At 42.5% G+C, this 27474-nt stretch overlaps 1 protein-coding gene across 2 annotated transcripts in view; it reads right to left on the reverse strand.

The window, feature by feature from the left end:
• efna5b (ephrin-A5b) overlaps positions 1 to 11550 on the reverse strand; it is a 90274-nt gene extending 78724 nt beyond the window's left edge. The window contains exon 1 of one of the 2 annotated variants that reach the window (XM_056375899.1): positions 10335 to 11550. In XM_056375899.1, the coding sequence (XP_056231874.1) occupies positions 10335 to 10459 (125 nt within the window). In that variant the 5' untranslated portion in view covers positions 10460 to 11550. The remainder of the gene's footprint in view (positions 1 to 10334) is intronic. The other variant, XM_056375898.1, reaches the window with a different exon arrangement.
• Positions 11551 to 27474: the final 15924 nt, after the last annotated feature.

The following is a 27474-nucleotide window of genomic DNA, read 5'->3' on the forward strand; positions in this document are numbered from 1 at the left end:
AAGCTGAGTCAAAGACAAATACAAAGAGATTTGTTTCAAAATGAGATATCCACCATTTGAATTATAATCATGCATAATTATCCACATAATTCATCACAGTGAAAGAAAGCCCATCATTTTATGACCATCACTTGCAAAGTAGATCTACTTCTGAGGACAAAAGCAGCTCATTCTTATTGTACCAATTTGTCTCCATCGCAGATATATAGCACTTTGGAATGAACCCCTCCATTAAGCCGCTACATTACACACACCCTAGTATTCCAACTGTGCTACATGCATTTCAGTGGAAAACTCACTTTCAAGGGCACGGCGTGCAATGTGTCACAGCAGTGAAGACCGGGATGCAACTTTGTACCACAGCACCGGCTTCCAAGTAAACACAGCCCTGTGTGTGGGACGTCTTCAGTGTCAGGGGTAACAAAGCAGGGGTCTAAACCTGAGCAGGCTTAATCCTGTCTTTGTAGAAAATAGCCCCGGTGTCACCAAACCCCGGACCGCAAAGACAACACCTCCTCGGGGTGAAGACCCAGAGTCTGTCCCCTGGAGAACCACCACCAACCGAACGACCGGCCGACCAACTGCGGTCACCGCCAAGGTTGACAGAGACAGACAGCAAGCCACATGCATCTTTAAACCTTGGCAAGGACAGAGAAGGAAGGTTGGGGGTGGGGGGGGCAGATGAGCTGGATGGTGTGGAAGGAGGCAGATGAGAGAGGATGGATGAGGCTCGTTGGAAATGAGGGAAACTGCCACCTCGTCTTTTCCACACACTGTGTCACCCCTGGCGACTACATGCCTCTCTCCTCGTGTCTGGCGCTCGCATTATACTCCTCCTCTCCTCCCTTTTTCTGTCTGAAAGCGTACTACAACTTCAGCTGTGCGCACTCTCCCTTTCCCTTCACCATTCACACCATTCTCCCTCACTCCTCTCCTTTGCCCTCCCTTTTTTTTTCTTCTTTTTCTTTTTTTTTTTTTCTCTGCCTCCGTTTAAAGCGCATGCATTACTTTCAGCCGTGGCTATGTGGAGTGGACAGAGAGAGCAGAACAATGGCCGCCTTTCAGTCTCATGGCCCAGCATTGGTGGGGTGGGGTGGGGGGTTGGAGAGGGGGGATGCGGGGCATTGGCTGCTAGTATTTTTCTCTACTGTCAATTCAAACAGGCTAATGCGGCTAGCTTATTATTGGCATGTCTCGCCACAACGGTAGACTGAACAAAGTGAAAGCGACATTGTTTGATTGTTTGTTTATTTATATTTATGGCAGTGGAAAATTGTCGCAGCAGCGGGAACTTTATAAAGGAGGTGTTCACATTAAAAACAAGGCCAGGGTAACAATTAGTCCTTTCACCCGAATTCACTTCACCTTTTTATGCCTGTGCCAACGCAAACAAAGAAACGCCAAACGAAAACACGAGAAGCTGAGCACGCCATCCAAGGATATTCACCACAAAACAGGTGAGGAGGTGATAACACCATCTCTGGCTAAAAAGCAGCATTTTATGACCTCGAAAAATTTCTATTTGGGGATATAAAAGTCTGGAAATAAAACAAGTAGACTCTTTCAATTCCAAAGGGAAAGAGAGACCTCACAATTGTACAGTCCCTGTGTGTTTCTCAGTCTGTCTGTGAAGACGAATTACCTCATGAGTCATTTACAACAGCTTACAACCCGTCAATTAGGTCTTTATTCACAAGTTGGAGATGTGTTCTCTTCTGGGATCTATTCTCCACACTGCTGCCCAGCTAGAAAAACATCCAGTCTCTCCCTCGCAGCCCCCCAAGTTAAATAAGGAAAACGGCAGTGTAAGGTCCGAAGCCAGCCTACCATGAAAGGAATTATCTGTGGAAAATGTGTCTGGCAAAAAAGCGAACAGTCTCAATCGTTCCCGTCACATTTTCCAGTTGAATTGTGAACAGTGACAGAAACAGAAAAGAAAATTGAAACCCATCCGTCGTTTTGGCCTTTACATACTGAAGTGTAGGTCCTGTAAATACAATATGACTTTGACAGTAAATGAGTTTAACGAGGTCAAATCAACCAAAGCAGAAAGAGCTTTCTTAAATCAAGCACATGTATGTGGCTTTCTCTCCCAACTGTACACTTGAAATGCCTTGGGCTGAGAGCAGAGGGCACGAGAGGCTGTCAGACCCCTCTCAGTAGCGCCCCTTTCTGGTCAGGGGTGATAGATCAACCAAGCGTTACTACAGTAACAGCTGCTTCTAAGCCTCCATCTTACAGAGGAGAGCAGAGAAGCTGAAGACGGATATGGTAGCGCCATTTTCAGCCATGAACGAGGACCTATAATACACGATGGCGAGATTCCTGAACTGGCGTCTTGACCCCTTTTTGGACCTGCAGCGATCCTGTATTCCTGTTAATCACTGCTTTTTAGGGTCTGAATGAAACATGCTTTTCTGTGATGGGAGTCAAATGAACCTGACAGCAAAATAGTTTTTTCTCTTTCTCTGTCTACTATGTTCATATTAACTGCAAATCTACTGGAGTGATCACAGTGAAAATACAACTTTGGACTGACTGCAAGGTCCCACAGCTGTTCTGTGGTGGCACAAAGTAACTTTAGGAAAAATAAAGAAACAGTCGGAGGGAAAAAAAAAAACTTTCCCCAACTATGAAATTTAAGGTGAAACTGAGACAGCGAGAGCAAGGATAGAGAAAAAAATTGCCCCTGAATAAATACATGCATCTAGTAGAAAGGCAACCAAATAGCAAGAAAGGGAAAAATTATTTTTATCGCTCTCATGGCAGAATATAAGACTCGCATCGGGCTACGCATATGTGGGTGTTGCATAAGCTGGTTAATACTTTATTGTTTCCAAGTAGTGCTATACGGACTGTTCCTCTGAAAGCCACGGGTTGAATGAGGGCTAAAAGAAAGATCTCTCAGCTGATAACAGTGTTACAGCACTCCATCTGACCTTGGAGTGATTACTCTGAAAACAAAAACCTGGACATTAAAATCTGGTTCCCCAGGCAAAGGAGGGAAACATGTGCAACTGAAATGAAACTGCCAGTCAATACTGTCCATTTCTGTCGGTATAATGAGAGACTCTGTCTGCTCTTTGGTGGATAACCTAACATTAAAATTGATGATGGTATTTTTTAAGGCTCTTAATACCAATTTAACACATTTAAACTCAGTCAGGCTGAGCGATACCTATCTAATCATGAGCAAACACAGGTTTTCTGGTGTCGTGTTCAGGTAAATGAATCAACGCAGTGAAGGTCAAACAGCTGTAACAATTGTTCAAAAGTATAAGCACAAGACACAAGACAGATTTTAGAAACAAAACGTTTGAAAGTACCTATTTACAACAAACTAGCCTACCTAATAACCTAACCCAATTTTGAAGCAAAAAAAGTATTAATTAAATAAATGATTTTCAAATAAATAAATAATGTTCATATATATATATATATATATATATATTACCAGGGCTGAATGATGAAACACTATCGAAATCGCAATATGGCCAACTGTAATATATAAAATCGCAAGAGCTACGTCCCAGCCTACAAATCATATTCTCCACACGTAATGGAACAGGCTAGTTTGGTACAAGACCCAACAAAAATCACAAAAACAAAAATCACATGAACATCATATTTTTTATTGTGTATTATACAGGGCTGAACGATATGCAAAACAAAAAATAATCGAGACATATATATGCCAAAATAATTGGAAATTTTTTTTTTTTGTATATTGCCCTATATAGTACATAAATAAAACCTATATATTTATATTACAGCTGAATGATATGCACACAAAAAAAATCGCGATTATTTTGGCAGATACTGTGAGTGCGTTATGAGTCATAATTTCAGTTGGAATGGTTTTCATTTCATTTTCACTGAAAAAATGTAAAAATGATGATGATGTGATTTTCAGATTTTTGTTGGGTCTTGCACCAAACAACCATGTTCCTTTACGTGTGGAGAATATGATTTGTAGGACAAGGAATCTCTGTAGCATCACAATGTGACACATTTTACCTTTATCAAAAAAAACTGCAGCTCCTGCGATTTTGGATATTACACTTGGGCGTATTGCGATTTCGATAATATTTTGATTAATTGTTCAGCTTTAATTTATATATATATATATATATATATATATATACATAGATAGATAGATGGAGGCTGCTTTTATTTCACTAGAATTAGCATATCCAAGGCTACAGCCTGCCCACCAGGCACCCCCGGCGACAGGGCTGCTTCTGTCCGCCGCATAGCACCTCCACAAGGGTCACGGCCAAGAGTCCTCCCCCTCTTCCACCGCACGCTGAAGAACAGCTGCTCTGCCAAGCACATTGACTAAGCATTGACTACTGCCTGCTGGGCTCATTTTCTAGTTAATAGAAAAAAAAATCTAATTTAAATGGAAAGTGCATTTACAGGTCTGGTGAGAAAACAGAGTGCCATTTAAACCTAATAAAAGTATTACATCGCACAACACCATCATTACAGTTTGGTGGTTTTCCGTCAAGTCGTGTGTTTATTTTTCAATATCCTCTGTCTCGCGGTCTTTGTGTCCCCTACACTCACTGTCCCCGCTGCTCGGTTGGTGCCTGTGCTTGCCAGAGCCACAGGCATAAAAGAATGACAGAGCAAGGGGTCATTAACGAGAACTAATCACTCCGCAGACAGAGAGCAAAGGAGGGGGGAAACGAGCGCCAGAGCAGTGGAGAGTAAAACAGCTCCAAGCGAGTTAGTATAAAAATGATAAGGTGGACATGAAAGACTAGCATGGGGTCAAAAACTACCCACATGAGCAATCAAAGGCAATATAAATTTGATTTTCAGAATTTACATTTTAAATAAAAGCTGGTATTGTAATATACAGTACAATTTTCACATCTTAGATGGGTGTATGGATGAACTTTCCACCTCCATGCGTACGTGCCTTTGTTAGTGTACAGCCAGCATTTGCGCACGCACACACACACACACACACACACACACACACACACACACACACACGCACGCACAGACAGACAAGGCGTTTATTCGTGTTCCATTGGCTTCTGACAGGTAATGATAAGTCCAAAGGAAAAAGATGAAATTATTCTGGTATCTATGAGTCTTAAGGAGAGGAAACAAGCCCTATATGACCTCATGGCTCTCACACACACACACACACACACACACACACACATACTCAAACACAGACAAAGACACGACTGCAACAATAGGACACAACTACTTTATGTAGACCTCCAGTTACAGCACATTGTAAGAATGAAAATGTGAAAAACTACACACAAAGCAGCATGTTAGAAAAATGTTTGTTGCACTACAAATTATGCTGCAAAATACATATCACCTTGAGCAATTTGCATGATCACAACCGCATCTAACTGTTTATGTTAATAACACCTTCCACTTCAAGGAGAGTTCTAGTTACTAGTTTGTCATTCACAGGCCACAACTTTTTTTTTTTTTTTTGCTTCGTTATTCCTCGCCGTATGTGCGTGACCTCTCCCCTGAGCTCCTCTCAGAGCGTGCCTGACCTCTGCGCGTCTTTTTCCACCATCAACCGTGGAGGGACTCCCGAAATATCTAATTGTATTCATTCATTTTCTGTACCCAGCAAGGAGAGACGGAGCGAGAGAGAGAAAGAGAGAGAGGGAGGGAGGGAGGGAGAGAGAGAGAGAGGGGACGTGGAGAAGCAGAGTGCTGAGAGGCAACACGGGAGAAAGGCGAGGAGGGATATGGGGAAGAAGAAAGGGCGAGGGGGGAGAAAGGAAGGAAAGAGCCATCTCTTCGGTGTTCCAGCTGAGACATCATTAGAGCAACGGTCTGTCCCCTCATTAGAATAAATACTCACAAGCAAAGAGAGTCAGAGAGATAGCAGAGGTCAGAATCCACCGAGAGAAATGTCCCTTTATTTTTTAACTTATTTCAAGTTGAAGGATCTCTCCATAGACAGATAAAACTTGAAGATTTCTTACTCTTCTCGAGAGTAGCACCAGAAAATAACTTTTTGATGGACAAAACTCTCAAAGTGGAAATTAAGGTGCTATGAGAAAAGTTCGAAGGAAAACTGAACCACAGGCAGAAAAATGAAAGAGAAAATGTGAGTGTGTTGAAGAGAGGGAGGGAGATAAAGGTGTTATTCAGAATAACAAAGAAGTTAGCAAGTTTCTGGTCTCAAGCTGGAGTTGTGAAACACAACGGTGGAGTGAAGCCAACAAAACAGCGAGGAAATCCCCTTCGGCCCCTACCCAACTCACCAACAACACAAACACTCAGCAGACACAACCGTGGCACCGCTAACACAAATTACGAGACTCCAAACCGATAAAATTCCACACTAATCCACCAATTGCTTGTAATTTCGACCGCTGGAAAAAACAAATGTAAGACATTCTAACTAGCAAAAACATTTTTGCCAACAAAAAGCTTCCATTTCAAACACAAAAAGTCCTTATTGGAGATCCTCCATTCGATACATCTGACCCTCTAAACTGTAAAGGTCTCTACACCAGAGTGTTTCGTGCGCCAGTTGTTCAAACAACAACAAAGTCACCTCTTGAGCTTCAAGCCACGTCTTATCCTTCACACTTTCCCCCGCATCATTGCGCGTTACACACATGTAATGTAATATTTACTTTATTTTGATCACTTACTAATGTTAGGTTTTAAACTTTTATCGTACTGTAGTTAGACGCACCCTGAGAAGTGAAACAGATGAGGCGAGGTTTGTGAGCAAAAACAGTTTTTAGTTGAGGTTCACTAGTCTGTGTCTCCATGTACAATCTCTCATCTCTGTCTGTGCGTCTCAGGTGATGAATTACAAACACTGATGGGAAATATCCAACTTGGGCACAATGAATTGAAATCTAAACAGATTCTGTGACAAACTCAAACTACAGTCTCAGTGTGATGGATTATCTCGCTTGGGCAATTTTCAAGTCTGTGGAAGCTGCAATTTTTACAAGGAGCAAAAAAACATTAAAAAAAATGAATGGCAACAAATGACTTCTTCTGGGTTGGGGGAGAGTGGGGGGGGGGGGGGGGGGGGAGTAAAACAAGCCCTGAATGATCTTGTTCAGACACCAATGAGAGCGAATGAGAGTCAAACTAGAATGAAGGAAAAAACATTGAAATTATCCTTTAAGTTACCTGCTAACATTATCCATGACAAATGACATTATTGCTGTCACACGTCACTCGGGCTCGAATGTGACTATTTGGGCGTTCACAGAGGAAATTCTTGGAGCAGCCGTACTTTGGGTGAGACCGTGCAGCCTCAGAACAAAGGCAGACGGGAGGCAAGTTACGTTACAGTGCCACACCAGCCTTCTACAGTAATGCATGAAGAAAGGGACTCGATATTTATTAACTGAGTCATCAATAAGACGGGTTTGCTATCTCTGCCTCTCTCCGTCTCCTCTCTGCTGTTACGTTACCTTTCTGGCTTCCTGCCTCAGCCCTGTAGGGGTGAGAGTCAAACAAACTCTATTTAGAGTAAGTATAACGGAGTGACTGGTGTTAGCCGCATTACAGCCTCTGTGAAAACCTGTTTCCTTTCCTCAGGCAAGTCAGAGCTTCAGAAACAGATGAGGCTCAGGAAGCTATCTCTTCCTCGAGACTTTACTGCGGACACAAAGAGAGTAAAAGGCACAACATGCATGCAGACTAGTGGATCACAAAGTTCTTCATTCCTCTCACCCTCTCACTCTCTCTCTCCCTTTCGGTGTTAGTGTGTCAGATGTGAGATTAACAGGATTTACTTAAATTTCCCTTTTTTTCTAACTACACTTTTTTTTTTTCTTTCACTGAAACTGAGAAAACTTGTCAGCACATCTGGAAGATATCAAGTTAACTGAGCAGCCAGTCAAGTCAAAACTTTTCTTCTTTCTTTTTTTTTTTTGTCGAAAAAAAAAATGTACAGTCTAATTAAAGTAGGTCTATCAACAGCAGGAATCAAGATTAAACTGAAAATTGTGTTTGCCTCCATTGAAGAGAGCGCTCCATAAATAAACAGCCAGGGTAAGTCGGAGCAGAGACCAAGACCACAACAGTCATGGTCTACGGTATATCAGGCCGAGGATCTACGCACCCTGCTAGACTGGCCCTGACTTCAGGAGAGCGCTTACAGTCAGCCCTCCGTTTGTACCCCTGACCACTAATTGCTTCGAGCAATAAATCATGTTTTCCCAAACTTCAAACTGAATATAAATAGTTGTGCAACAAATTCAGCATGTGCTATTAATGGCTTTGTGCGCACTTGGAGGCTAAGCTGAGGATTTTATTCAGCAAATACTAAGTGCCGGTGGCAGTTGAGTGAAAGATCTATGTAAACTCCACCAGCAGTGTTTAGACTTAATAAGCCCGGGACAAGGCTGTACAGTCTAACTCCATGAGGGACTTTTAGCGAGGAAATGCTGTCTCGACAAACACGTACACCGAACACCGAGACTGTCTCGAGACTGTCCGGGCAGAGAGAGGCTCGACCCGAGGGCTGAGGCACATCTGAGAAACTTTTACTTTAACTTTTCTGAAGACCTCTAGTGTGGCCCGTCTGAGTCAACAGCACATAAAGTCTTCACTTCACTGCTGGCAGATTTTTGCTGAATCTTTATTATGTTGAACACACACTTGTCCTTTTGTTAATTTATATGCAAAGTGAAAAGACTACACTTTTAATTCCTACAACTTGTGGCAATATTTAAATTAACTGTCTGAAAAAAAACTCAGAAATAAATACTTATGTACATTTTTGAAACATTAGTTCAGGACAGTGTGCCTCCAAACTTCTGAACGTGTAACCATTCGTCTTCGCCAACATGTAGAATATGGGAAAAACAATATGTAAAATTTCATTTTAGAATAAAGAAGCTGTACATTGTTAAACTGAGAGAAAGTTTTCAAAAGTTTTCAAAAGGGTAAGTCCCTGGTTTCCACTGTTCTTACTTTAATGAAAGCCTTTTTATGCAGTTACTGCACTGGGTTTTATTTCCCAGAATTGATTTGCATTTTTTAGGTTTGATTTTAGTAAATAAATCTACTATTAAACCACATTTAATTGGAATTTTTTTTTTCTACTTCACAATAGTGTGCTTCAAATGTCGAGTGTCCGAATACACAAAAGTACATTATAATGCTGCACAGTTTTTAAAAAAAAAATGTGTTGTATTGGCTGGAGAATATCTAAAATTTAACATAAATTAATTACAATTTGTTCAACTTCTCTAGGAAACGTGTCTTCACATAAAAAAGTCATTCAATGACTCTGTTAATGAATAAATGTTAACAGAAAAAAAACTGAAGCTCTTTGGAACCATAAACACTCACAAATTCTAAAGTAAAATCATCATAATACTGCACTTGGGCTTCAGCTTACTGAGTTTTGTCATTTGATGTAATTCTCCTGCCATGGTGCCTCTGTGATATTCATGAAGCTCTGCTTTAGATACTTTCAGAAGTGCTGAGACCGCTCTGTGCCCAGTAAATGACATTATGATAACTGTAGTGAATTTCCTGGTGGAGCTGTTTAATATTGACTGATACATTAGGCTCTTAACGGCTAAATTTAGTATTTTCTAGAGGTGAAACCTCACAATATACAAACTCTGAGCACAGAAGCTCATACCAAAGCTTTCCTTCTCACTGCACAGGGCGTTTGGCCTGTTTGACTACAACTGAAGTTTTTTTTTTTTTTTTTTTTCTTCCAAATCAAGTCACTGAGCCTTCACGCAGTCTGGTGAGGAGGTGAGCGGCCACATTTGGTAGGAAAATTGACTTTGTAGGATTCGTGCTGATGTGGATCTGTTAGGTGTTCAGCATAGAAGAGACTGGTTAGATACTGGGGTTAATGGTTACATTGGGGTTGTCTAAAGACCCTGCCTGAGTCCGCCGGACAGAGAAACAACACAAGATAATGCTCCAGGTTTTACAGCTCTGTCCCTGTACCTACAGCTGAACAATTCACAGTGAAACGGTAAATTCCCTTATCGGAGCAATATCGACAGCGAGTGGAGCGATGCAACATCAGACGGTTAATGTTATGTTCGGGCCTTATTACGCACGGTTTTAATCTGTAGTTTCCTGGGACGCGCTGTTTGTGAGCAGCCACGTATTTAAAAAGAAAAAAAAAAAGACACAGCACAGCTTACTCTCTCCTGTTCCTGTCCTCGGCTATAGCCTGTACCTACAGCTACTGGCATTATGCCCTCACTGCGGAGAATAAACACCGATGTGGTCCAGCAAACCTGCGAACCCCGTGGCTCATGCAGATGCGAGGAGAGGAGACGGAACATCGCCGACTCTCCGCGGTAAACCTGCCCTGGTGTGAGGCCACTTACTTGGTGTTGGTCCGGTTCCAGAAGACGGCGTAGCGGTCGGCCACCACTTTGGAGCTGGGCTCCTGGCTAAAAACACACATCAACAGCACCAGGCAGACAAAGAGGACCATTTCCACTTGCAGCATCACTACGGCGAAACTTCGGCACGTATTCCTCTTCAAGTATGGGTCAGTCAGTCGAGTTGTGCGAGCGCTTCAACCGGGACAGGTGACGAGTCTCATTCACCTGTGGCCGTGTGTGTCTGGCGCAGTTTGTGAATGCTACACAAATACAAACGCGCGCTGCACAGAAAAGGCAAAATTGTGACCATTCAAGGGGACACTTGAGATGACACTTGTTCGGTCTGACGGAAATGTAAAGTTAGAAAACCAGCGCGTCAGTGTTGTTTTCTCTCTGATGCAGGGCGAGGGTCCAGTTGAATCATACGCTTTATTTCATGCGGGATGTCAGCTCGGACAAATCCGTGGTGGGCTGACAGAATATCTCTCTCCCTTTAACGCACAAACAGTGAGATCGGCACACACAAATGCGCAGCACAACAGGCAGTGTCTTCTGTGGTGTGGTAATGTTCCCTTTCTGCGGGGAGCTACTGGATGTAGCCTGTGTCAGGACAAATGACAACTGCTCAACACTTCTTCTTACTCCAAACCCAAAGCGCAGGGGATTATTCAGTCCGAGATGTGATGGAGAAAAGAGAGAGAGAGAGAGAGAGAGAGAGAGAGAGAGAGGCTCAATGTGTCCAATGACGCCGTGTGGCGCACGTCAGATGTCCATGTTCTCCAGGCAACTTTTTAAAGCCATACAGTCAGTCAGTCACTGGCATCTGAATGGCAGTGTTAGACCCGGTCTCTCGTCTCCAGAAAAAAAAATCCGAAAAAAAAAAAAGGCTGTTATCCTTTCTCAGCGATTTACCGGGAGGTGTCACGGCCGAGGTGGGGAGGAGTCCTTCTCGGTGTCGGAGACTACGGACAGCGTTGTGTTTTCTCATGCGCTTCTCTCCGTGGAGACGCTTGTTTATGTCCACATCCCAAAGTGTCCTCCTCATATATAAGCCATCGTGCGACGTGCAGGCGTGAAAAAAACCTCGCGTTCTCCCATGTGCGTTTCGTGTAGTCTTCCTCTATTCTTGTGTTTGGGTTTGAAACGCCGGGACACGCAGGAAGGTGAGGGCAAAGGCAGGCAGCTCCAGACGCCGACTGAGAGAGTGGGTTTGGTTACGGAGGAGCGGGGGATAGTCCCATTGGTTTGAAATTATTTGAATGGGCGTCACTCGAACAAAGCCAAGCCCCTCCCCCGCCTAAAACCGAGCTAATTCAATTACCGAGAGGTAGAGCTGGAAGGGGACGGGGGGGAGAGGTGCACAGGACAGGGACCGCTTTTAGATACTCTACTGTCAGATCCGTCCGATAAGTGCGCGCGGCGCTATTTAATTACATGCAAACGGACGCAGCGGACCAAAGAAGACCGTGAGCTCCAGTTACTTTCTGTCTGAGTTCAATTTGACTCAATTCCAGTGTGTTTTTTCTAATAACAAGAAAGAGGCCTGTATTGAGGTAATACAGACTGGACGTTAAGATTGGCTAATAACTATATAAATCTAAATATTTGTTCATGAGAAAAGATAATAAATAAGTAATCGGGCTTTCCCCTTCAATTATTAATATTGAGAATTGATTGTTTCAGTATTAGTAATAAAAATCTTCATATTTGCTCTATAATTGTAATTAATTCTGCTCCAGAAAGGTCACATCTATCCCACAGGTTAAGGGGAAAGAGAGGCGGAGGGTGGTGATGCCTCTCAGCCTGTGCGATAGCGTAACTCTGAGAGATGATGGCCACGCGGGCTCCCTGCTTAGGTGCAGCCTGGCAGTCAGTTGCGGGGAGCGCACCGAAGGGGGTTCAAGGCGCCGCTCCAGCGCCCAGACGCCCCGCAGTGGCAAACAGCCGGGATAGCTGACTCAGCCGAGGACAAATCCAAGTCCGAGCGCACCAGAGGAACCGCGTCTGTCGTCGCCTTAAATCAGACAAGTGCTCACAAGGAGGATTTATGAAACTTTAGAAAATGAGCAGCAGGCCAAAATTCAGGTGGGAAATCACTAACGAAAATAGCTGTAACATGAATTCATTTGGATACAGTGTGCAGAGCGTCTGGAGTAGATTTATAGTGACCTGGCCCTGTGGCATGTTTAAAAAGTGGGGCTACTTCTCCAGATTTAGGACTGGTGGAACAATCCACGTGCACATTTAAAAAAAAAAAAAAAAAAAAGATATTTGTGTGTGTGTGTGTGTGTGTGTGTATGTGTGTTTATAAAAATGAGGGATTAAATTAAATATGACAAATGGTTTTTAAAAGGGATGTGAATTTATTATATACAAGTTTCTGTCCACATGTAGGCTGGAGCAAGTGTACAGTCTAAACAGAGGTGGACAATTGTGTTGTTGCATTAGAAAAGGACACAACAATACCAAGCACCAGGTTGTAGGATTTGAAATATCAATTATACCAAAGCAAAAAAAGAATATATATATATATATATACAATAAAACATATAAATTGATGATTCTAGAGTTAAGTGAAGATAACTTTTTTTAGTATGTACTTTATACTTATACTATCTCTTCTTACTTTTTCTGTGATGTGTCTGTCAGCCATTAAGTAATATATGAACAGTAATAAAAAGAAATAAGTAAATTCAGGCAAGAAAAACCTTGACATTTACATCAATGTTTTTATTCATGCAAAGTCAAGAAAATCAAATGCAGTTAGTTCTAAACACCTACTGTGTGTGAGTGTGTGTGTGTGTGTGTGTGTGTGTGTGTGTGTGTCTCTGTGTGCAACAGGTGCTATTTGCCTCAAGGATACAGGAGGAGATAGAAAAGGGAGAGAGAAGAAAGGAGGAGGGAGGAAAGGGTGAGAGGGCAGCTAATATTTTAAGATAATCCTCTTGACCTCTTCCCTTGGACTAGTGTAAACTTGGGGCCATTCACTTACAGCTATCAACACACACACACACACACACACAGAAGAGCGCTCACGCTGCAACCACACACACATACACCACCACCACCACAGAAACTCAGGCAAGTTTTATCACATATTTTCTCAAGCATTTTTTCGCGATGCACACACACACACGCACGCATGCGCGCACACACACACACACATACACTCTGAGAGGACACTATCAACTACCAGGGGAGGAGGGGTGGGGAGGTCAGGCTGGAGGTCAGTGAACATGGCTGTTTTCACACCCACTTTACAGCCATGACTGCATTCCTCTCCTGCTGTGTCCCATCTCTCTCCCTCTCTCTCTCTCTCTCTCATACACACACACACACACACACACACTCACACTTGATAACAAGCATATTTGACTGACTAGTGCACACAGCGTATACCCCCAACTGCTTTCATTTTCTCTGGCATAGAAACAGAGCTCTCTCCCTCCATCCCCTCCTTAACCTGCTGTCACTATCATAGTGGGCTGCGTTGATTACTTCTCATGCGGCCCTATTTTCTCCCTCACCTCCATCCACGCGATCCAGCAGAGCGCCGCGAAGACGGCTTGAACTCTTCAAAGCTGCATTTATTTTGCTATCTGATTGATTAGTGAGAAGTGAAACAATGTTCGCACACGGACTCTTAAGTGATCAGGTGATGTGGTGTGTGAGAGGGATGAACGTTTCGCTTCGCTTCGTCATTCTCGCTCATAAATTGTTTACATTCACATTACTGCAGAGCCCTTTTTCTTTTCCTCTAAAAAACTATTTAACTTTGAGGATTTATTGTCCAATTCAATTTTGTGTCATGATTCTCGTAATGCCTTTTTGATGCGGGATAACTGGTTTCATCAAGGGCTTCAATTTTATATATATAGAACTCATTTTGGCCAAAATTGACAAGTGTCTGGCTTCAAGCCTGAGATTTTCCTCCTCTCACACGCACTGATCTGTACACTCACACCGCCAGGGTCACAGCAGGGTTAGATGGGAGGGCTGACTGGGTGGTTCATACCCTTTTTTTTTTAATGTTATTGTTCTTTTGCCAACGGGACAATTAGAGACTGCATCATAACACGGACTCATTAAAAAGATGTGAGAATGCGGCTCGGTATGTCTGGTGTCAACATGGCAGGTCAGGCATGCCAACAGGCAATTACGGACATGAAAAGCGAAAAGGATCCTTTGAACAAGTTCTCTTGAAAATATCTGTCAATTAGAGGTGTGTGACAGCTGAAAAAAAAAGAACATGTCACACTGTTTGGCAAAGCATTCATTAAAACTATGTGCACAATTTAATCACCTTTTCTCGGTTGGGATCTATTGCATCCATTAGATGTGACTTTCATTAATCAGTGATGAGATGCCCTTACATCAAAAGAGATATAAAACTAAACCACAGACAAAGTGGCACCTTACAGGTATTATGGCTTGCTATTAATGCTATAAACCATAAAAAGGAAACATTAAATCTGCTCTCAAGGCACCTTTAAAAATCACCGTCATTATCAAATTTCTATAAAGTATACCTACACTCTTACAGTGCATTACTTTGCATTGCAATCTCCTAATGTTATGTCTGTTTACAGAGATTCAGAGCAGCGTTGGGATACAGTAGCTCTAGCAGTGTACAGGAGACCGGTGTAATGATCTATTCAGACAGTGTAGCTCCAAATCTCATTGATATACAGCTCACACATCCATAAATATGATGCTCTCTCACAATCCCAGGATCCTTGTCAGTTAGGATTACTGATAGCACTGTGCATGCGTTGTGCCCTGTAACCCCATTCACACATCATATTATATCACATGCTCCAAACTGCAAATGCAGATTAGGCTGGGTTGCATATAAGGAGGAAATAGAATTCCATCTCTTTGGAGCACAGATGAGAAATTTTCAAGACTATTTCAGAAGATAATGATCATGATTCGGCTTTATGCACGAGGAGACACGTTCCACCAAGAGTTTGAAAAAAAACAATAAAGCACTGCACCTGTGTGTATTCATTTGATAACTAAGAAGACTGCTTGACAAACCGTTCAAAGCCACCTCTTACACCCAAAGTCATTCTTTCTTCTGTCAGGAATAAAGGAAGAAAAGCAAGTGTAGTATTCAAAACTTTCGTGTCTGTTTCCCGTATCTTCATAAACTTGACACAAACCTTTCCCATTACATCTGAGCTCATCGAGAACATTACCTCCCTTCTCCGCCTCGCTCTCTCGCTCTCTCTTCATTCTCCACCGCCTCCCTCTTTAGGATGCATATTAGATTAAAGATTTTATTGTCACACTCAATGCACTTAGAGCATTGGCAAACTAAATCACAGGGAGACAGCATGTCATAGTAGAGACACCTTGGGTTGACTAAGTCATGACGAGCCAGCACAAATCGATGAGAGGGACTAATCGGATGTATCTGCTGGGACGGGACCTGCCCTGAATCCAAATGATGGACACCAGATGGGGACTGATGTTGCCATTAGTACACCATCAGTGCAGTGGACAGACCGATGTAAGGACAAGGGCTTCCTATTCAATGAGGAATCAGGTTTTCAATAGGGACAGCCAAGGTCCTTCTATTCATGGAGGGAAAGCGGGAATCGACAGTGGTGATGGCTTGCCTGTGTTTGCGCAGATGTCGAGAGAGAAAAAGATGAGAGAAAGGTTTTGTGTGTGTGTCTGCATGCATTTGATTCTTGTGAGGGCCACATGTCCCCACAAGGACAGAGAAAGTAGGAAAAGTAAATCCCCAAAAAACTGTTAGGATTTGTACCTTCAAAACACCCATGTGACTGTTATGAAAAGGATTGCGATCTAGGGTTCTCCTCGGGTTAAGGTTCGGTTGAGTAAACACATCCAAGTAGCTTTAGCCTGGATAAAGTTAGGGAAAGGCCGCGGTGATAGTTTAAAGACCTACTCGGAGAAGGTGTGGGAACAACCATGGTCATTATTGAAAAACTATAAAAAAAACAAAAAAACAATGCTGGCTGAGTTGTAGTCTGGTGTCAGAGTCAGACACTTTGCACACCTGCAGATTGAGTTACCTTTGGACAGAACCAGCTAGCTGCCCCCCCCCCATCTCCAGCCTTTGTGCTAAGCTAAGACGAGCAGCTGCTGCGTATTTACTGTACAGACATGAGAGTGGTATCGATCTTCTAATCTAATCTAATTCTCTTCAAGAAAGTGAATAAGCGTACCCCCCCACACACACCCCCCCCCCCCCCAAAATGTCTAACTATCTCTGTGATGCATTCTCTCTCAATCCCCGTAAATTGTACAGACGTTCTTTGCCTTCACTAAAAGAAGCTCCATTAGAGGTCCTCACAAGCATAAAGAGCAAGAGTACACAAGTGTAATGTATGTGGGCGCCTCTACGAGCATACATACCTCGTAGCTGAATATTTAGACTCAATCATATGTGTGTCTCAGAGAGAGTTTTGCTTTTAAAGTCTTATCTTGTATAAGAAAAGTAAATATTCCAAAGAGCAGTTTTACTTTCTAGGATGAATTAGGATGTCGGCACAGGCTCGTGTCTCCAGGGGGTTTGGGACATACCATCAGCTGATAAAGAATTAATAAGAACATTCCTCATTCTTCAGCCGGACGTTATCAGCCAACACTGGTGTGAAAACAGCTGTTTTATGTCTGACCTGCGCCCGCTTTTTCGGCAGCCTTACAGTAATGCTGTCTTTTTTTTTTTCCCCATCCCATTCTGTCCACAGTTAAATGAATGAAGGCTCGCTCACAGACACAGACAAATACCACAAACAGCCCGCTGCCCCAGTAGTATAAATGTTTATTTGGCCTGCAACAAAGCAGTTTGTTTCTCTATGTCTATGTTTGATGCATTATATTGTGCAATGCTTTATCACACTGCACACTAATGACATCAGCTCCAGCTGTGTGTGTTCCCAGCTTCACTTCCATTCAAAGTATATAACTCTGTGTGTGTCCACGTGCGTGAAGCATACACACTACCTATGTTTGTTTGTGTGCATCCCTCTCTGTGTGTGTGAGTATGTGTGTGTGTGTGCTTAAAATCTAAGGGTTATATTAGCTACAATTGTATTGAGCTACCTTTTTTTCTTGGTGCCATTTTAAACCAAACCCATTTATAACCCTGAAGTGTATTACTTCCAGTGGGCAAATACAGGGTTAATGATCAAGGATACATAGCATTGTGGCATTTTATCTTTAGATCTAATTCAGAGAAGTCTAACTTATCCTCATTACAGGGACCTGTAGAGGAGCAAATGACAAATCACAGTATGCGATAATAAAGGTGACACTGTGAAAATCCCTTGGCTGGGATCCATCTCATCATTATGAGAGCATTATGAATGGATGTAATAAAAGTGAATTAAGACAGGACACCGCTGATATAGATATTATGAGCACATTGTCCCTTCCCTAATGTGAATGGTGCTTCAGCTAGCTTCTGCAATAAGGGCTGCAATTTGGAGAGGCTATCCTCAACTCTGAGTAATACTTACATACAATCATGACCGAAAAAGCTGGGAGGAGAGAGGGTGGGCAACTATCAAGTCCTCTTTTGTACTCTCTCTGCTCTTTCATTATAGCTATGAATGTAAAAAAGCCTTTGATATCCCTGGCTACAGTGTGCAACGCAGCAGCCATTCGGCTCTGTGGGGCCTCACATCTCTCTTTGAAGTCCCAGGAAGAAATTGATGTTCCACTGTCCCTTTATGACTCTTCTGTCGAAAGAAAATATAGATTCATAGGCCCAGGACAAAGCTAATAGCCAGACTTGTTCAAAGCAAAGGAGCAGAATAATAGTGCCGTGTGTCAGTTCATGCCAAAGAACATTAATCTCTTATTAATACCAGTTGATTCTCTTTTCAAACTGTACTTTTTCTGCTTCTGTCTTTCCCCCTCTCTCCCTCTCTCTCTCTCTCATTCTCTGGCGGGTGTTGCTCTGCGGAGAAGGCCACCATTGAAGAGCTCAGCTATACATCATTGATGAGGGTACAATAGCATTAGTGTATGCTTAGCCTGCTAATTCTCACTGCCATTATGGAAAGTTTTCTAATCGGGCCATTTGTAATTCCGCACATAAAAGGATAAGCTGAGATCCAAGCTTGCAAGAGGGCTTATGACGCTGATCAAATTAAGATCATTTTCTCCCAACAGGAATAACTGATAATGAGAAATACAATTGCCACAGAGAGTATCACTGACAGGCTATTGACAAAGAGATTTGCCCTGCGGTATTTATGAGTCGGTATTCGTTATGCACATTGCATATGCAAGAATGTTTCCAGCTACAGGCCATCCATTTTCATATACAGTGCATTTCCTTTCCAGAGGTGTTATTACAAACAAAGAACTTCAACGGAATAACATCATTTCATGTGTATTTGTTAGTGAATCTTGGCCCCATTGTGTCAGTCATACATTCCTGACTGTCTGAACGAATGTCAGAATGTTTCATAGCCCCCTGACGCCACAGTAATCCCCTCTCTCCAGATATCACTCCGTCACCGAGATAGACCAATTCCTTCCCATGTTCTTAATTTGTCTTTCTTTTAATGGAAGGAATGAAGGACACACTCGCATCTGATTTCCTGCTAGTCGTGTTTGCATGCATTTGCACACAACTGGCAAGAAACACACACGCACGCACGCACGCACACACACAGGCGTACATACATACACACGTACACACGCGCACACAAACCCATTACGATGACATGCCGCACAGATTCATGTCTTAATGTTTGTGCGCATCTAAACACGTGTAGAAGTAGCAGGGCTGACGTCCTCACATGCATAATCACAGATGTGAAAATACAGCCTCTGGAAATTATGGGGTAGAAACCTTCAGGGTGTGTTTTTCCTCAAGGAAAATGTTTTGTATAATCGCATCTGATAGGAAAGTGAGAAAGCACATTTTCTGGTGTTGGCACACTGTTTGGAATAATGAAGATTTAGTATTATGACTCCATTCAGCTCGCATACTGTATACCGTATATATATATATATATATATATATATTATATATATATATATATATACACACACACCCATTCACAGCTCTGGCCCTTTTGCTTTGACTCATGACTTTCCGGTTTGGGAGCGACGCCCATGACACCTGTGTTGTGATGTCATCAATTTTATCCTCAGTTTTTTTTATGAAATATGATGTCATTACTCACTTGCCCTGTCCACTGATATGATCCAGGGAAATGTGAAGTCACTCCAGTTTCCCCAAATGTAACATCAATCACGATGACGTACTGAACACTAAAGTACAATCCCAGGCAGTGGATCAGCACCTCCAAACCACATGGATCGGGAAAATAATATCGCTGCCATTTTGATTTAATCACAGCGTAGGCCCTATATTACTACAGTGTGACATTTTAATTACAATGATTAGCACAAGTGGAACAAACGTATTTGTTCTCCTCAAGATTCATGGCAGCAAAACTGAGTAAGTCAACTCACACACTCACTAAGAAAATCTGTGCAAAATGTGAAGGATAAAAAAGAATTCACTCAGATTAAAAAAAAAAAAAATGTTATCACTGAACTCTTAAGGTTTTATGTGCCCAGGTTTTGACATATCCTACAGTGAGGTCTGTGGATTATCCAGAGTAATTGTAAACAGCAACATTCTGTTCACTTGCATCGAAGAGATGGATTTCTCAAAATCTGGACAAATAAAACAAAAAGTATTTGGATGACTAGATATCACAAGAGCTAATTGAGAAAGTATGCTTTGATTTGACCAAACTAAACCTTTATAGACTTTTAATTTTGAGTAGGTTTTGACATAGTTTTTCAAAACATTTCGATTCTCCCTCAGAGAGTGAGTAAGGCTCATATTACGCAACCTGATTATCCCTGTGTGATAAGTATCAATGTTACACATCCACACACCAGACTCCCACACCTGCTGGCCAGCGGGCCAGCAGAACACAGAGCTGCCCTCTGAACCGCCATGTTTGACTAATACCAACTTGTCAGCACTATATATCCCTGCAGCTCAGGATATTGGAGCAATTACCTTCATACAGCACCCCCTAGGAGCACAGGGGTCGTTGGAGCCCAATTCATCTCTAGGACCCAGTCAAACAGACCCTAACAGCGCCAACGCCGACTTGTTAGGGAACAAGGAGCCTGTCATAATTAGTAGTGACATTTGCTGACAGAGAGGCCAAGCAGGCCTGGCCTCCACTGAGATGTTTTAGCATAGAGAAAGAGAGAGAGAGATCTATCAGATAGAGAGCGGTCTTTCACTCTCCTCTCAAATGGATGCCGTAGCCTGAGGGGCCTTTGTGCCAATCAGCGACTTTCCAACCAAATCATTTGCATCATAAACAGCCTCTCATGATGAGCTTTGAATTCATTTGTTGTGCAGTTAATCACCGGAATGAAAAAATTTTAAGAGTTTGTAACAATGATTCAAAATCAGACATTTATGTTATAATTACAGGGTTTTTTGCAAATGGTCACTGAGGAGCAAACATACAGCAGCCGTCTCTCTCTTCCAAAAGTTTTAGTTTAACAACAATTGTGGGTTGTCTGTTTCATTTGAATCCCACACAGCCAAAAAAAAAAACAAACAAAAAGAGTAAGTTTCCTCTTTGGCCTCTTCTTACTCCTTAAATAGTAGTTAGAAGCGATGATTCAAGTGTTGCTGCATGCTAATTATCAACCCCTGTTCCTCTCCATTTTTCAATTTGACCTTTCTTCCCTTCCTCTTCAAACCCTGCCATCTCCATGGGCGGATTAGGATGAGAGTGTGTAAGAGGAACCTTGGTGGTGCGACTGATAATATACTGATGAGACTGTTGGTATTTTTACCATGTGTTTCTCTCCGTGGGTTCCATACACACCACCACCACAGAGAGAGGGATGAGTGAGGAAGGAAAGCGTTGAAGATGGATAAGGAAAGCATGAAAGGAGGAGGAGAAATCTAAACTTCTTTATGTATCTTATGCTGCATTCATGACACATCAGAAAGTCGGAAATTACAAGCTCCGACTCGGAAGAAATTATTTGAACGCATGAACGGGTTGAAAATTCAGGTCCCTGATTTAACCGACTTGACTTCATAACAACTACAATCATGGCATCCTCTGTCGTGAGTGGTCGGGACACTAATATTACAAATGCTATTTAATTCCTTTTAACAAAACAGTTACTATTGTATATGCTATAAGTCACAAAACACAAAACTACAAATAGAGTTACATTCACTTCCGCACTTTCCGGACATTTTGCGTCTCACTCAACCGCGGCAAGCAGCTGCAATAAGTCAAAGTCAAATAACTTGTCTATGTTTCTTGCAAAGACAACAACAAGGTGCCGAGATGTTACAGCGGGCCTCCACATTGTTTTACGAGATGAACATGTGAACGCATGCTTTTCGGAACTCGGATGTTCCCGCTCAGAAGTTTCCGTGTTCACCGTCGTCTTGACAGCAGTACAAACTACTGCATGCATATGAGGGCCAACATGCTTCCATGAAAACACATCTGGTGTCCATCAGAAACATATTCTGAGGTCAGGGGCCACAGGATATTTAGCATTTCCATCAAAGAATCCAGATGACAAGGTAATGTCTTGGGCAGAGACACCGGCTCATTAAATTACTTGTATTACTCTTGTCTTTTTGTGATCCAGAAGAGAAATGACAGTAATAACTTTTAAGACCATGAAACATAACATTGTCACAGTCAAGATGATAAATCTCCTCCGGCAAGCTTCTCATGTAGTTTACAAGTTCATGCAGGATGAAAATAGTGAACATTTTTGTGTCCCCCCTCCATGTTTGCCTCGAGGTAGAAATGTAACATGTATTACACTAAATATATGTTGTGTCGGTGAGCCTCACATCACCCATTTCTGCGGCTTGTGTCATGTCGGAGCATCTGTTAAACAAAACAGGTCTCCCTTCATGTCAGTCACTGTCACATCTTGAAGAAATGCGGCGATGAAAGGAGACGGATGAATCATTTTCAAAGGTAAATGAGCCCAAGCGTGTCTCGATTTGCTCACCGCCACCCATGAAGTATGTTCACTTTCTCACCTGTAGCAATATCTCACTGGCTTCTCTCTCTCTCTCTCCTTCCTTCTTTCTACCTCTCTCTCTCTCACTTCCTTGCCCCGGGCGGGACATGGGACCACCTGCCACTGGTGGAGAGGGAACACAGGCAGCAATGACAGCTCGACAATGGATTTGCACACCACTGCAGGCCTCGAGGCCCCGTGGTGAAGGGGAGAGGAGGGGGAGAGAGAGTGGAGGAGCAAGAGGAAGGAGTTTAGAGAGGGAGAGAGATCATCAGCTGCCTACACCAGGAAACAAGCCAATTAATTATGCAAGTCACACAATGACTCTAACATTTGTGGCAGAAGCGCATGCTGCGTGGTAATTGGTCATTTAGAGCAACATATATGATACAGTAATGGGGTCACTATTCACTTGAGTTCTGTCACACACTCGCATGCATTCATTGCTGCTATTACAAAAACCCATGGAGACCTTTTTGAACCTCTCAGTCTCACTGTTGCTGCTCTGCATGTTTTTGAATTAAAGAGACTGTCCTCACCAGAAAAAATCACAGCCCTAGTTGTTTGGTCCAATTCCTAAAATAACCTCTCTCTGTGTTTTAAAAGGAATTCTTTTGTCTCTGAGAAGTAAATAAAAGGGGTCAACCACAATCTTTTTTTAACCTTAACCAAGTAGTTCAATACCCTTATTCCATGGTCAAAGTTTGCTCCGATTTAAATGGCGTCATGCTGCACCAAGCCCTGAACGCATGCACTACTTACAGCGTCCTCATAGCAGAGAATAACCACCGTGACCTATTCTACTGTGGTCCCGCCTGGTAGCGGGGGCCGACCATGAACATGAGACGGTGTCCCGCCGGTCATGAGGCGGTCTCCCCCGTCAAACCAAACCTGTGTCTCACACTAATCTGATTAGCTCAATGCATATGTGATTGTGCTTTTTAAAACTTCAGCTCTTAGTAACTTGTCATTGAACTTCTGTGGTTTGAAGTTTAATTTAATTCAACAGATATCAGCCTTTTTTTTCTTTCTTTTTTTTTTTTTTTTTTTTTTTTAGAACAGTTTACTGATTGCTTTCCAGCCCTGTTGGATGGAGCTGTATTGAGTTACTGTTAATGCAAACCAAAAACGTCCTGCTTCTGCTGCTGCTGCTGCTGCTGCTGCTGCTTCACATTAAAAGTATTCCACCAGTGAACTAGCAGGAGGCTTTTATTGTGAAGTGGCTTTAGGAAATGTAATGTGTTTGTCACAGTGTTTGAGGAATTTCATTACATGTGTATTCTTCAAAAAAACAATATAAAATACACACTAAAATATGGACGTATTTGGCCGGCTCATCAGAAAAGAACTTTCAGATATAGTTCAGCGTGACGAGGGGATCTGCACATCTATCAAAAATGGCAAAACTTGGTCGAACTATCACCAAACATTAAGCACAAAATCAGAAGGATTTTGGAAGACACTGATAAACTATGCTGTCCTGATGATAGTGGCTCCAAAATTGGAAAATGCTCATGTGGGTTGTTTGAGAAGACAATGACAAACAACCTGTTTTACCATTTAATTTGGAGGCTTTGGCGCACATACAAGGAACTTTTTTTCTCAAAATTTACAGCTGCCATGACGCATTTTATTAAAACACATATATTTTCATTATTGCTGAGCACTAATCCCCAGCTCCAACATTACCACTATCTATTACCATCGGTTATCGGTCGTTTTACACATTGTCAGCTCTTCTTTTACTATTCCCTTGGCCGGAGCCATGCAGACCGATCGCAGGCTGACAAACCTGAGAGAGATTTATCGCCTGTTCCATTACAGACTTAACACAGGATATATTTCAGATAGGCTCTCTGTGCCTGTGAAACAATGGCACCTCAGACGCGCCACGTCTAATGTTTTTCTGGTATTAACTGGAATCAGCTGGGGATTTTCCTCTTGGTGCTCTGAGGACCCTGCAATCCTTGTGCGACTGTTCAGTTCACAAATGCTTGCTGTACAGGAAGGTGTGTGTGTTAGCGTGCATGTGGGTATACTCCCTTCGAGGGTCTACCATGTAGGCATGACAGCACCAGCAAGATAAAGGGGATAAGAAAATGGAGAGAGACAGAGAATGAGGCAATATATATGGAAGATATGGACAAAGCTTGATTCTAAGACAACAGATCCCCTTTGAAAATCTCCAATCATAAATTAAACATATGCATCTTATGCATAGGAAAAGGAGTGCCACCCTGAATGGGATCTCCGGTGCTTTCTGCAGTCATGGTGAATCAGATGTCTGTCTCCTACAAGCACAAAATGCATGAATACCCCAACAAGGGCTGCATCCGCATTGCAAGGCTACAGATGAATAGGAGAGGACAGATTGAGGAGTGTTTGACGGCGATGGGGGAGTTGAGGGGTAGAGAAGTAATTGTTTTGGCAGGCCAACAAATAATGGCAAAAGGTTAAACAATGCAGTTGGGTCATTAAAAGGGAAAAAAGCTAAGTCACAAGGAAGGATGTGAGCTAAGTCCTTAAAAAAGTCATTTAATTCAGATTTTTTTACATACTTATTTTGCACTGCCGCCGTATTGTTCTTTGCGTTACTAAGCTTTACCGAGGTTTCTGCCATCACAATTTGATACATATTAGCAGCTAAACTCCCTTCCTTCTATATAATAAATGTTGAAAATGTTGAGGGTACAGTCGAGTGTCCTTTGTCTATCATTTCAGATTTTTTTTTTCCTGTTGTGAGCATGCAGGCCGATGTGAGAGGCTCATTGCTGTTGTTGTTTGTTCTCTTCTTGTCTTCCTACACAAGTATCTGTGCACCTGTTGGGGTTTGTGTGAGTGTCAGAGGGATATATTGTTTGTGTGTACACAGTGCAGCTAGTGCGAAAGCTGTAGGAGCAGACAGATCGGAGCTCTCTGCACAGTGGTGCCAGAGGCAAACCATTAATTAAGCAAAGAGATAGAAATTGACCCAGCTGGTGGTACAACCCACACACCCACATACATTCTGCACGCACACACACACACACACACACACACACACATACACACACACACATACAAATGCATTTACATACGCTCACCCCATGAAAAAAAGCATGCACACACCCACATTTGTGCATGCACATGTACGCAGACAACCTCTACACTGATGAGAGCCTGGCTGCAGGCGAGAAACAATTAGTCAGTGAGCAGGGAAACACTTTCACATCATCATCTAACTATGTAGGTTTTGCAGGAATGTGTGAATCGTTTAGCTGCTGGTAGCTGACTTCATAACACAACCCCCCTACACACACACACACGCACCCTCCACAATCAAACCTGCTGTTAAGATATATGTCCATGGTTGCATAGACAAGGCCCGCATGTATGGAGCTAACGATTGGTTGTGAAAAGAGAGGGGACTTTTATGGCTTGGCTGTGGGAGCTCCCAGGGAGCCACTGGGGCTTTGCTTTATCTCTACTTCTTTGTCCCATTCATCATGTCAAATACTGATAGCGAAAAGCTTTATGCACGTACACTGGCTGGTCTGCCACATTTCCTACATCTACCTACCTACAGCTACCTCTCTGTGTCTCTCCCGCTTACACACACACACAACACACACACACACACACACACACACACACACACACATACACACACACACAGTCATACTGAGGAAAAGAAGTTAAATCAGGTTGTTTAGATTGGCTGTCTCTGAGTAAATCCCCAGTGCTGGACCCTATGGAGTGAGGTCATGGAAGAGCAGTCAATATGGATTAAGGCAAATTGCTGGGTTGTCTATGGGAGGAGAGGAGATGAGAGGAGAGGAGAGAAACTTCAATGGGAGGGTCCTGCAGCGTAAAAACTCCTTTCAGAGCAACACACCTATGCAGTATCTGGAGCTTTGACTTTGAATGTGATACCTTAAAAGTGGACCTGGGGCCAAACACAAACACAAACACAAACACAAACACATCCATACAATAAATAACAGTGGCAGAGAAGCAAACTCACACACACACACACACACACACTCTCTTAATACCTCTTAAAACCTGCACACGTAATAGAAAACTAAGCCTTAACGCACTGACTTAGACACTTAGCTTTTTACCTTAACACCTGCGCACCCTCATGCACAGTGGAGACACCTGCACCCACACAGACACTACAAACAAGCCTGCACCCACACGCACAATTAAAACAATACTATAAACAAGTCTCCACACAGTCACTAGCTATCTCTCTCTCTCTCTCTCACAGACACACACACAGACACACACACACACACACACACACACACACACACAAAGACAGAAACACACATGCCTGCCCTCTGTTTCTTATTATCTGGGCATCGTGAGACTTTTTTTTTTTTTGTGACATTTCCAAAGATCTGTCACTCTTAACTCTTTCAAAATACCACTCTGGAATGTGGTGTTTTATAATAAAAAAAAGAAAAAGAAGAAAAAAAAAAAGGTGCCCCTGCTGTCTTTCCTTCACACATTCACAAAGCTCCATAATGGTAATTACTCTTCACATCATGATTAGAACATATGCAGCCAGTGAATGGCCAACAGATGTGGCCTGATAATCCTGTGATTTGGGGATGAAGATAATTCTAACCTAGCCTTGAATACACAATCACCCTCCTTTAGAGAATTTCTGCGGCTCTGCTTTCACTGTCCCGTTGTGGTATTTACAGAAGTGATGAATGGCTTTGGTTCCTTCATATGCTCAGGGAAGATGCCCCCAAGAGTTTATTTGCACTTTCGATAAAGGGATTCAGATAGATGCCACTTACACTTTTAAAATAACATACTGATACAACTTTTGCACGCGAACATCACCGCAGTTCCAAGAGGCAGAGAAAATGAAATCTGCCTGACCTTATCTTGTCCACATCTGTCTGCTCATTTCACCCATTTATCCAAGTATCTTGGAGTGCTGATCTAGCTTGTTTGTCTTGGCCAGTGCTGCCATGTACTGTTATTTCCTTATGGTTCCTGTTATTGTTGCAGTTTTCCCATCTCTCTTACCCAGATTTAACCCAGAGAACATTCAAATTGCATTTACACAGGCCTGGAAAATCAGGTTTACCCAGTGTGA

Source organism: Seriola aureovittata, chromosome 5 (assembly GCF_021018895.1).
Source record: "Seriola aureovittata isolate HTS-2021-v1 ecotype China chromosome 5, ASM2101889v1, whole genome shotgun sequence".
Lineage (NCBI taxonomy): Eukaryota > Metazoa > Chordata > Actinopteri > Carangiformes > Carangidae > Seriola > Seriola aureovittata.